At 38.5% G+C, this 13,103-nt stretch overlaps 2 protein-coding genes across 8 annotated transcripts in view; one reads left to right on the forward strand and one right to left on the reverse strand.

Annotated features, from left to right (window-relative positions):
• nompA (no mechanoreceptor potential A) overlaps positions 1-4,257 on the reverse strand; it is a 28,469-nt gene extending 24,212 nt beyond the window's left edge. Inside the window, exons 1-2 of one of the 5 annotated variants that reach the window (XM_076524157.1) lie at positions 4,072-4,257; positions 3,851-4,015 (exon numbers count right to left, since the gene is read on the reverse strand). The gene's annotated coding sequence lies outside the window, so the exon portion shown is untranslated. Of the gene's footprint in view, positions 1-3,846; positions 4,016-4,071 lie in introns of all 5 variants that reach the window. The other 4 variants (XM_076524156.1, XM_033465458.2, XM_076524158.1 and 1 more) reach the window with 4 other exon arrangements.
• A 1,209-nt stretch (positions 4,258-5,466) lies between these two features.
• The window catches only part of LOC117217682 (multiple PDZ domain protein), a 233,891-nt gene continuing 226,254 nt past the window's right edge, over positions 5,467-13,103 (forward strand). For 2 of the 3 annotated variants that reach the window (XM_076524160.1, XM_076524161.1), the window contains exons 1-5: positions 5,468-5,646; positions 5,970-6,042; positions 6,237-6,619; positions 6,692-6,817; positions 6,900-7,015. In XM_076524160.1, the coding sequence (XP_076380275.1) occupies positions 6,027-6,042; positions 6,237-6,619; positions 6,692-6,817; positions 6,900-7,015 (641 nt within the window). In that variant the 5' untranslated portion in view covers positions 5,468-5,646; positions 5,970-6,026. Of the gene's footprint in view, positions 5,647-5,969; positions 6,043-6,236; positions 6,620-6,691; positions 6,818-6,899; positions 7,016-13,103 lie in introns of all 3 variants that reach the window. The other variant, XM_076524162.1, reaches the window with a different exon arrangement.

Genomic DNA, 13,103 nt, shown 5'->3' on the forward strand with positions numbered 1-13,103 from the left:
GAGGAACTTAAAGAAGTATTTTCTCACTTTAATAATTTCAGTAAGATGACAGTGATACGTTCATACTCTCAAATCCTTTCAATCTTCTTTATTTTTATAATAAATGCATAAATCCCACACAAGTTAATATAAAATATAAAAATGTAAATATAAATAAGTTAACATTCAGCATTAAACGTTAAGCAAGAACGTGTTTCCGAATCCAGTAAAATGAATGAAATTTGTCCAATGTTTTTTCGAATTTCTACTCATTAAATTCGCAGCCCATTCATTAATATCAGAGGGGGAGGGGGATGGGTGTCGAGTAATTCGTGCGTGCAATATTACCGTGCCCGATTCTTCCGTTTTGGGAAGAGGATCGTTAGTACAAAAGCGTGGACAGTAATATGATGGAATTCGATTAATCCAAACGTAATTGGACCGCTCTACAAGTTCGTAATTGACCATGGCGGCGAGTTGCGGGACCTCGTCGTTTCGGGTGATCAATATTTCATTGGATAATTTTGTTTCAGCGAACTGTATTAGCGGTGATAACTGCAAAGGTAATGGCCAACTAATAATGTAATGCTCGAAAGTTGGAAACACGGTTCGTTGGGTTTACGGGCGTGTGCTGGACCTGGTCCGCGTATCGGTGTGCCAATACTATCGCGTTAGAGAAAAGGTTCACGGGGGTGCGAGCGTGTGGAGGTGTTCAGGGTGAGTGCAGCTCAGGAATTCCATGAAACCTTGCGCTGTCTCTCTGCGCTTCGAATGTTCCCGATCTCGTTGGGACTTCAAAGTTACTTTTTTATAAAGCAAACTCGAGACGCTTCGCGTCGACGCACCGCGTAGAGCATCTTCGATATTGTTTCTGGGCCGGTAATATTTAAAAGCGAAGCGAAAGGATCCCCTCTTGGATAATTAGAAAAGCGTGTTACAAGGAAAGCATTATTTTCGATGGAAACTCGAAAAAAAAATCGCGGCATATAATTAAACTGCGAATATCGAGAGGAACGTTCAAACAACTATTTACGTTCTCGTTCAATTTTGAAAATTCGATTACAATTTGTAGATAACTATTGTTATATTATATAATATCAATCAAAAATAATAATTTAACTCTGTCCGATGATATTAATCAGCAGCACATTTTCGGCAATTGTTATATATGTTGTTTGTATAACATTCTTCTTGTTAATTCAATTATGTATAATTCCTTTATGTATTCTTTTATGTATTCCTTTATGTATAATTTGATAAATTTCATGTCAACTGTAATGCAGGCAAAGATCTATAATATTATGTGTTCATTGCTAAAATATGGCTTGAATTGTTAAAAATGTTGTAAATGGTTAAAAATTAGCTAAATTCTAATTGCCGTAAATGTGCTGCTGATTAATATCATCGGACAGAGTTTAATTATTATTTTTGATGCGACCGTTTTCTTATCTCAATAGTTTCATTCGTTCATCAGATCAATTGTCTACCTTGAAAATAATACGAATATTTGAATTTTATCCGTTTGTGATAAATTGTGCGGTAATTGGAGCAGATCCTCGATCGTAGCATACGTGGTTTGCCATTAACGGGCATTCAATGTTACATCATATAGAAATGTCGCTTATTAATTACGTTACGGTTTATCGCCTCGGTAATTGCTCTTGTCTGCCCAGAATGAATGCTTATTCAATGATTAATGTTACGGTCGACGAATTGTAATTACCGGTATCCACGCTTGTGCACACTCGACATACAATGTTTCGTACGAATGATCTAATAATTGCACGTTATTGAATTTTATTTGTTGCCCCGATTTCGCGGTAGCGATTAGCGGATACAGTAAATTCTCCCCAATTTTCCTTCAGCTTGTAAACAAAAATGGACAATTCGGGAAGAGGAGATACGATTATTCGAACCTCGCGGCTCGTTTTTATAGTTTCCGATTGTCAACGATTATAAAAACTAGGTGCAAGGCTCGATTAATCGTATCTTCTCTTCTCAAATTGTCCATTTTTGTGCACAATCTGAACGAAAATTGGGGAGAATTTACTGTAGTTACCAACAGACTCGCGAACGTTTGTACGAACACAGTTTTTTTTAACGATAATCTTGTAGAAGCGTTAATTGAGAAAATATTTGTTGAATCCGCCGACAATTAATATTAATTTTCTGTACGAAACAAAAACTTTCTCGCTACTCTAACAAATCACTAATACATAACTGTGTAAAATTGACTCAAAGCGGCTTGTCATGTTTATCAATAGGCAACTATAAAAATGAGCCGCGGGGCTCGAATAATCGTATCTCCACTTCCCAAATTGTCCATTTTTGTTTAAAAGCTGTAGGAAAATTGGCGAGAATTTACTGTATATTTTAATATTTCGCTGGGTAATTTTACAGATTTATATTTATCAAAATTTTTATTTATAAAATCTGCCGCCTTCTTCGTCAAGACACTTGCGACAATCACTTTTACGTAAGCGTATTCTGATAGCATTGATTTTATTATAAAAATATTGCAGGTTATGAAAGTTCCGTTATATATTTTTGCAGGCCTCCATCTCGTTATGTAGTACAAAACAAAGCCATTACCGTGCCTGGGCTTCATTTGAATCCCAGATGATACATGGATAACATTGTTGCGTGCCTCGAATCACCTCAGAATTCTTCGATGGCTGCGCGATATTAACGCTAATACAACGCTCCCACGCAATGACAGATCATAATTACTGTGGCCCAAGTGGTTTCTCGAGAATTGAACCGAATAAATTCGAAAGTCCGTCGCACGCGGATCAAGCCGAGCACAGAAACTTTTCGAATGAACGTCGTTCCCCGGAAATTAGACAATTTTATCTTGATTCGCTGCGTATTACATTTGCAGGAAGCGTTTAATTTGCAAGTGTTTGCGCCAATGTGTACTCTAGCCGTGTACAATAAGGATACACGCGTTGCTTTACTATGCGCATTTGTTATGCGATTTATCAAGAAATCTACCAGTGTCTCTACAAGATAGCAATGCAGAGATAATATACATATATTCTTGCCGCATTGTTTTGCTCGACAAGAAAAATTCTATAATCGATAACTTTCGTAACTTCACTTTCAATGGTAAAAGTATTATGTTCTGTCGTCTCCGTTTTATCACCAAGAAGATTTTTCAATTCAATCTTTAGATATAACATCACACAGTAGATTCACTATTATTAAAAATTATAAATTCGTTGCTGATTCATGTCTAGAGGTTGATATCCGGCAGTTTTCAGTTACATCAATTATATTTTGAATCCGTATAAACAATTCAGGCGACGGAGATTTTAATCAAATGAAACCTTCGCAGACATTTTCATGTTGTAGGAATAATTTTCTCTTCTGCGCGAAGGTAAAATCATTTTAGCGAGAAATCAACTCTTAGATAATTCATTGCCACCGCTCTTTCCGCTGTCTGTCTTCATTAACGAAATGTTTCATTACATACAGCGCGCGCACATCCTTCGTGAAATATTCAATGTAGTTTACCAAATGAAAATTATAAATTCTCTGATTACCATGCACCAGAGGACTTTACGTTCGTATCAACGTTCGTGAAATGAATTCGACGATTTCCCTGTAAAGTTTGAGATCTTCGCGTGACGTTGGCAGCGAACGTGCTAATAAGTATGAAACATTACATAACGATGAAACGTCACCGAAAAAAAAGAAAGACAAGTTCGCGTAATCGTGCTCTTTCGTCAATGAAACAAGCTTCTCGAGACATAAGATTCGCGTAAGATTCTACGCGGGAAGAAGCCCCGAGTTTGTCGATCGGCTGCGAAAATTTGTTGAAATTCGTCGTTGCTGGACCAAGCGAAACACGGTGACACTACTTACGTACACGCTGCGACAAGTTTCGCGTCGACTTCCGGTTCCCGGGTTAAGGGGTTCCTGGATGTTTAGCCGAAGCCTCTGATCGCGAACTCGGCTCTGTTTGTATCCGAACGGCAGCGAATTGTCTGGCCTAACATATATCGAGGGATCGTCCGTCCACCGCGAATGGCACCTGTAATCAAACTGACGGTCAAAATCGGCGCGAACCGTGGAAATAATGGATAACACCTGGAAGCCTAGGCCGGGAGGGGACGAGATGGAAGAACCGTTTCGATGAATGATTCGTATAGACAAGCCGTAGGGGGCAGAACACAGTGGCGAGATAACGCGGCGGTGGTACACAGGCGCGGTGGGATCCCCACGTCCGATTTCTGGCCTTGTGCTCGCCGGAAGTAGCTCCATTGTGTCCGGTTTCCGTGGGGCCATCCGGGAAAACGTTCGGCGTGCGTGCAAACGCCAGGACCACGGGTTCTCAAGCGTCGACGAACGAAACGTCCCGACGCTGCCGTAACGATTCGTTCACCGGCGCGTTTCCCCTAAAAAACGCCATCGCTTCGGGCGCCCGGCCGAAACCGTGGGTCAAGGCAGGCGGGCCTCGTTTCGGAGAGATGACCAGCCTATTTTTCACAATACGGCACCGGTGTGAAATTATGTGGCGATTGTCGACGACCCCCCGGGGGCTCGTCCTTCAGCGTTTGAGAATCGATGCCGCAGACCATCGCCATGTCGGGTTGATTGTGTCGATGGACGATCGCTCGTAGCGGAATCATGGATTAGAGATTCCTACCCGAGGTCAACTAGGATGAACAACGAGCAGGGATAGGTGACTGCCGACTGATCTGACCACTCTTCGCTCCGGCCAGCTATTTTTAGCGTGATTTTTTATTTTTATTTAAATCGTTTACGGGCCCACAAAGGAAACCGTCGACCCTGGCTGCCATTTGCGGTCGATGGACCTTGGTTTTTGATGATTAATTGATCTTCATAGGCGCTGTTCTACGTTTCCAGTGTCCTCATTGCTTTGGACATTATATAAATGTATGAAATATACGATGTATTGATTGTGGAGTCTGTTATGAAAATTATGATGTTAGCAGGGGATACTAAAATTCGTCAATGGACGATTGCGTCAACGGTGAAATGATCGATATATTCAGTTTTAGGCGGATTTCGGTTATTTTGATTACTTGCATTCTGATCACTTTCACTCTAGTTATAATTATTTACATTCTAATTAATAATTAGATTTATCTTTATTATCGCATGTATTTCGTAATTAATTGTGTATTGACTAAAATCTCTTGCAAACTCAGAACGTACTTTTTAAGGCATAAAATGTTTTATTCTGCCGTTTTTATTTATATTTTGTGATTTTATAATGATTAAACGGAAAGAATTTATTGCAACAACTCAAAATAGTTTTTAATTATATTAAAAATAATAAAGGAAATGCTGAGTAAATTAAAATGTTTGAAAATGTACCATGTATCAAATATGTGTATTTAATCGAATGGTACACAGTTGTAATCATTCGAATTTTCCCGCTTGGATGCCGCCATTATGTTCGAACGTATCGTCATAGACGAAGTCGACCTATCTGTGTTCCGTTCTCTCTATGGCAAGAACTGTCAAGTGCTCGATAGTTTGGTACAGTCAGCTGATAGCAAAATGCAATTACACGCTTTCTGTGATATTTAATGAAATCGCTTGTAATATTTGTGCGCAACTGTAAAATCCCGTGAGAGGTATCGATTCGCATCTGGGTTCTCTTCTATTTCAATTTCTTGACAGAATTTTCCCGAGGTAATTCAGTATTATATTAACAAAAAAAATTCTCTGAACAGGCGTATTGATTTACGATAAATTCATGGTTGAGCTAAAGTTAACGACGATTTATTTAATCATGAATTCTTTCCAAGTGACATTATGACTTCTAAGTAAAATTCAAACTTTATGCATTTTCATCATTCGCTTCTGACCTGACAATTGTCTATTCTGGAGGTTAAGATAATATTCCATTTAAACGAGTTTAATGCATTTTATCGAAAAGGCGTGTTCTATTTAAAATATTTATAATGTACGTTCCATTTTTTTTTAATATGAATATGTGTGTTAAATTTTTACAGGTAGAGGTACAGGAATTTTTATACTCCATTCAATCGATCAGTACTGACAGCATCAAGATGCCTTTGAATACAGGTAAATAAAATGAACTTTCACTTTAGTACATTGTTGAATATGTTAGTTACATAATTAAAGTAATGTCTTCCATTTGAAATAAAGATCGTTAGATAAATTTATTTATTAATGACTTTACTACTAGCCTTCATCATGACTTCTTACACATTTTGATATATCTAGATACTTGATTTGTTTTGTCTTTACAATTTCAGATATATCCACAGCTCTTCATTTATTGGAGCATGTGCAAGAAAGAGTGGAAGATTGCGATGATCCCAAGCTACAAATGCATACTACTCAGGACATAAAGTCCTTGATTTCACTTCTGGAGGATCCAGTATTTCGCAGCATAGTGACAATACAAGACTCGCTCATCGAATTGAACACTCAGCTGGCTCAACATCCGTCTATCCTGCCGGGAGACTTTGATGTCAATATCAGTGGACAGCTGGAACTTTCTGTTCCTAGCACACCAGTGCAACCGCTTGGGCAAAACATGTACCAGGACTTATATCAAGACAGTAGCGAACTTGAGGATCAGAGAGTTCCTGTCGCTCCATTGGTTCATAGTAGCAGCGAAGATACAAGTGCTCAAGTGAGTTATTTTTCCTAGAGCTAACACTTGAATATTAATCATAGAAGATACAAAATTATTACTTTGTTACAGGTTACAAGTCCCAGCTTGGTTTCTGAAGTTATGGGCATGCCTCCAATTACAACAACTACATATGTTAAAGAATTCAAGAAAGTTATTGAAGCTGCAGCCAGAGGTCGTCAAATATTTACAGTGCAGGTAATTATATAATTTATTATTTTCATTTTTAATGTTATGCGATGAAGAAGATAATCTTGTGATTTAATAATCATTCTTCCAGTTGTATAAACCAGAGGGAACCAGCCTGGGGTTCAGTGTCGTTGGATTGCGCAGCAAGGATAAAGGCGAGCTTGGCATATTCTTGCAAGAAATTCAACCGAATGGTATCGCCGGCTGGTAAGTCATTCTGCACTTTGCAAAACGTATTTTGTATTACAAATTTTTAGCGAGCTCAACCGCTTCAGCAGAAAATTAATTATGAATGCAATCTAATTCACCATTACATTGAACTCGTCGGAATAAATCAGGAATAACATATATATCAACTACATTTTGTGTTTATTCTTTATTTTTTTGTTTGTTTGTAGAAAACGTATTTTTAGTAGATTCAGTAATGATGCATGATTATTTTTTAACGACGTACGTCTCATGGGTATAATTTATATAAATGTGACATCGATTGTTAATTTAAAGTCATTAGTAAAATTGTTCATGTTTCATGTTTGTAAACGGTAAACCTTCTTATCCAGAACTGGACCCGAGAATCTTGATTTTCGTCCTGCAAGACCATTTTCATGCTTCACTGTCTTTTCGTTTCTGTCCGCGAGCTGATCCCGCATGCGGCTATCAATTCCCATATTGTGTCTGCTTACAAAGTGTCAAAAAAGTATTGACAACGTGATCGGACATTTTCAAACATAAATATTTTCTATTTTTATAAGATCTTCTCGTGGCCAATTTTTGTCTGCAGTGTTTTGAGCTCTATATCTGAGTCAGCGCTTGAGTATGTAGCCATGCTCACCATCTGCTTGCTTAAAACCATAAATAAAATTGTAGAATGTTTACGACGCTCAGAGTTATAATTCGATACGTTTGACGTCATATGACCTTGTCGATTTATTCTAAGGCTCAAAATAAAAAATACAATGAAGTGTCTTTACACGTTCAACACGTTTTTCTTGTGGTCCTTCGAATTTTTCAGTTCTCCCTTAAAGACCATATTTTTTAAAGATTTTGACTTCCCTGGTACATGCGATAGTTCGTTACTTTAAAATTTTAGTTACATTTGTTACTTTTGTACAGGAGAATTGAAAAGAATGTGCTACTTTAATGTTAACCTTTTCAACTCATTGATGGTGGAAGTAGATTCTTCTCTAAATCTAGTTTTCTAAACCCTTAAACACAAAGACCATGAAAGTGGTAAAAAATGATAAAAGAACTCGTCCAGTTCTCCCTGCATTAAAAGCACTAAAAAGAATAAAGAAAAAAGCACTAAAAAGAAAGAAACAAGACAACGTTACAATTTCATATACAGGGTGCCTCCTCCAACTTGACTACCTTGAATAACTCGCTTATTTTTCGTGATATGAGAAAATGTTACAGGAAATGGAAAATATACGGTAGGCAAATTTATTAATTAATATTATTAATATTATGGTAGGCAAAAATGTTGTTCAGGTCCAATTCTTCGAAATTTTGAGGTATTGAAGTTTATTCTTTCTCTAGTTCATCCAAAAAATTGACTCCACCGTGATACTTTATGAGATCCTTGTTGAAATTGGACACTTGTTAAAATCAGTTTTCTTATCATAAAAATAAACGAAACATTAAAGGATGTCAAGTTACGTGGGGCAGCCATTTTAACCTTAATGTATAATCGTGAACAAGTATATGTGGATACCTTTTAAAATTGAACCAAACGGTTTCAATTATTTTCAGATGATAGAAGGGCTAGTTTGCTAGATAACACAGATAAAGATTATTGCAGAAGTTCCAACTGGATAGAATGACAAAACAGAATTAAAAAATCTCGTTTTATAACTTTTTTATCTGAGCATGGAACGAAAATGGAAATAATGCATTTTTTAGATATTTCCAACTTATATGCATGCTGATAATTTTGTCGAAACCGGTTAATCTTGCTATCAGTCCAAATAAATAAAAATAGCGAAAATCGCAGTTTTTCACGACTTTTGATCAAATATTTCTTTTTGCACTTGTATCCAGATTTATTTCTGAAAGATGCAATCTTACCAGCATTTCAAATAAAACTTCAAAATATTTATCATTCGATTATTTTAAATCATTTTACGACATAAGAGATTAACTTTACTTATCTTTTAGAAACTAGTATTTTTTTCTGGTTCAGACCATAGCTTGAAAGATACGCAGGTCAAAAGTCTTTTTCATTTTGCTATTTCAGACGACTATAGTCATTTTACAAAACGTTTTGTTTTTGGGCCATTTACGACAAAAATGAGTGAATGAATATTAGGAGAATTTTGGAACACCGACATGCCATACTTAAAATTTTCATTTCAGTCTCCGTCACTCTTTTACAATTTGCTATATGAAAAACTTTAACAAATCTAAAAGTTTTGTCATCTTTCAATGCCTGTCGCTTGTCTCTGCGTCAACCAATTTCGATGAAATTTTCAGCGTGCATATGCATAAGTTATCGAGACCTAAAAAATGCATTGTTTGAATTTTCGTTATAAGCTCAGATGAAAAAGTTGAAGGATTTGTTTCTTTCTCTTAATTCCACATTGTTTCAAAAATCCTTTTACACATTGTCTAGCAAATTAGTTCTTCTATTATCCAAACAAAAATTCAGTTGATTCAATTTTAGAAAAGTTACTCCTTTTTAACCCTTTGCGGACGAATGTCGACGTTCTCAGGATATCGGGACATCTTATTCTCTAAGATGCAAGTATATAGGGTGTTTCATAATTCATCGTATAAATTGGGTTCGGTGGATTCTATGGCAGACGAAAATTGCGTGGGAGGCTTCGTTTTCTAGAAAATTGAATTTAAATTTCAGTCGAGTATACGTCTATGCTTAATTAATAACCGATCATTATAGACCATGAATGCGATCGTTTGCATACGATTGAAGAATAAATTAAACACATGATAGTAAAATAATCAATGTATTTTACGTCGAATTTAGTTTGACGATTTAAGCTCGACTTCCTCGAAAACGAAGCCTCTCACACAATTTCGTTATTCTTGATTTTCGTCTTATCTCCAGCCATAGAATCTACCTAACCCAATTTGCACCATGAACTATGAAACACCCTCCATAATCTGATCATGCACATAACAAAAGATCAGGGCATATTGTTCGTTTTTACCAGTATTTAAGTCTTTCACACGTAGGGTAGTGGAGCCGGTTACTGTGTGTGGTGACCTACAGCTGTGCCTTTGCTTTGTTTTCGTGCACGATTATCTCCATATTTATCGAATAAGACACATATCAAATTTTATTAAAAAAATACATAAAATGAAAGAATAAAACATTCAAGCACCCGACTCTTAGTAACCGGCTCCACTACCCTAATCCAGTTTTCTGTGGTAAATATTCTTAGCACTTCGAAAACTCGTTCGTGAAGGGTTAAAATGTGTACACTTATATTATACAGACGACCGTGTCTAACATCGATGGGATTGCAATAATAAGGTAACGCGATGACAAATAACCCCACAAAAAGCTCTAAGAAACCAATATTCACCGGAGGTGTCGGCTATTTGATTAGCGACCACCACCCCTGGTCGCGTTCTTCGTCCCTAACGCGGCGTTACCCGACGTTCCCTTACAGCTCGAAATTACAGCATCGTAAGAAGTGGGGGTGGCCGGTTCTCCGACGGCGTACGACCGTTGCACGACCGTTGATTTTTCGCGGCGGCATATTAATCGCGAAGGGTCGTGCCGGCGTGTGTCCCGTTTCGATCGTGGTCGCCTCGCGACTAGAGGGTCGAAGGACCTGTTCTCGATCGCGGCCCCGGCGTCTCTCGCGCATTTGTTGGCACACCCTGTGCACAGTGCGTTGATCGGCCGGCCCGTGGCACGCATGCCCGGTTACCCGTGTCCGGAAGCCTCGCCACCACCGCCGAGAAAACGATGCTTTCGAAAAAGAGCCTCCCACTTTCGAGAGAGAGCAGTCTTCGACGGGTCCTCGGTGCGAAAGGAGGCGCTCGCGCTCCCTCCGGTTCCGACAACACGTTTTCCTCTGATTATGTTGCCGTGTTCGACCTGGCCGTCGCCGTCGTCGTCGCCGTCGCTGCGAGAACCAACCCCTGTCGCGATTCATCCACACGCTGACAGTGCAATCGTCGGCTCCTCTCGTCCGGATCTTTCACCTTTCGTCCCCGGCACGGCCACCGTGAACAGTTCGATGCTCTTTTAGTTAAACCGCCTCTTTGCAAACCGAGCTCCACCGAGCTGCAACCGTCGGCGAAACGAGAGATGTAGGCTCCGTTCGATGAGTCCTACGACGCTTTTTTTCTTTCTATATGTTGCACCCCGCCGGTTCTGGTTGCCCGATGTTTAGTGACCCGGCGGCCGAGTGAACGCGAACCGGACGCTATGCTCGTGTGAAGATTGATCGCGCCAGGAGATCTTCAGGTGGTATGTCGATCCCTTTCGTTGTTCCGTTCTCTCTTTCGTTGCCGCAGGGTTTGGCCGATCGACCGGCGGACTCGATCGTCTTCGTGCGCAAACAGTGGTTCGCGACGGATTTTCGGCCCGGCGGTATATGCATTTGTTATCGAAAACCGAGCCGCCGCGTCTTTGAAGCTGGTATGCGGAAAACGCGTTGTTTTATTTGGCTCGTAACTATTACGTTGTTTCATCGACGAATCTGATTTTCCGCTCGTTCTCGCGCGAACCTGTTTGCAAACTTTGATTATCCATAAATATTCGCTGTTTTCGTATGAACATTCAAGATCAGGATTGCATCGGATTTTGTGGATTTATAGCTTAGGTTCAACGCGTTTTAAACGGAGCGAAACCGTGCCGATTTTGGTTGTAATCTTTCGTGAAATCTTTTTGAACGAAACGCGTACGGAGAAGTTCTGTTTGTGAACTTTGATTATCAGAGTCCCGTAGATGTTCGCTGTTTTCATGTAAACATATTCGAAATTAGAGTTTCATTGAATCGTGTTTGTGTGTTTCCAGTTTTAAGTTCGACGTGTTCTGAATGGAACGAAGCATCTATATCGGTTGTAATCTTTAGCGAAATCCTTTCTGAATGAAACGCACCCGGAGAAAGTAGTCGGAAGCGTAACGCGGGACGGTCTGCTTGAAATGAAAAATTGTTTGCAACTGTACGACGTCGAAGAAGCTATAAGTCTCTTTGGAAATGTATCGAATGGAAAGTCGTTTGCGTGCTATCAACCAGCGTTTTGCATCTTCTTTCGCAATTCGCTCGATGCGCGCGATATGACATTCGTTGCTCTCAGGAATTTCGAAGCTACGAGTTTATCAAACGAAAATGATACTCCGCATTTTTTAACTATATTGTTCTATATTGTTTAACAGTTACTGCGATTAGAAAAGTTTCGGAAGCAATAATTTCTTAGAAGGGAAAGAAAATTAATGCTTGTCGTGTGCACAGATTTACTTGAATGCTTAAATGTTGACGACAAGAGATCAGAATTTTATTCCAATTTTAACTCTTTCGAGTCTATCGGGACATATGTGTCCCACCTATGTATTTTATGTATTTCGTACGCCTGTTGGGAGAAATGAATCCCGTTTTTCCACAATACACGAATATACCAGTCTCAGAATGCATACCACGCACGTATTTGTTTACATGTCTCAGCCCTTAGCGTTTAAAAGGGATAACCTGCACTAATCAAATCAATATTTCTTGTTATTAGCATCTACATGTACGTAAAACTTGACTTCAGATATAACGCAAATTAACGAAAAATAAATCAGACCCCAAAGGGTTAAAGGACAGAATAACATCTGTACTCAGTAAGTTGTTACTAGAAATTTTAAATAACCTACACTAATAAAATCAATATTTCTTGTTATCAACATCCACATATACGTAGAACTTGACTTTAGATATAACGCAAATTAACGAAAAATAAACCAGACCCCAAAGGGTTAAAGGACAGAATAACATCTGTACTCAATAAGTTGTTACTAGACATTTTAAATAACCTACACTAATAAAATCAATATTTCTTGTTATCAGCATCCATATGTACGTAGAACTTGACTTCAGATATAACGCAAATTAACGAAAAATAAACCAGACCCCAAAGGGTTAAAGGACAGAATAACACCTGTACTCAATAAGTTGTTACTAGACATTTTAAATAACCTACACTAATAAAATCAATATTTCTTGTTATCAACATCCACATGTACGTAGAACTTGACTTCAGATATAACGCAAAGGATTAAAGGACAGAATAACACATCTGTACTTAATAAGTTGTTACTAGAAATTTTCATGACGAGTCAGTC

Source organism: Megalopta genalis, chromosome 8 (assembly GCF_051020955.1).
Source record: "Megalopta genalis isolate 19385.01 chromosome 8, iyMegGena1_principal, whole genome shotgun sequence".
Taxonomy (NCBI): Eukaryota; Metazoa; Arthropoda; class Insecta; order Hymenoptera; family Halictidae; genus Megalopta; species Megalopta genalis.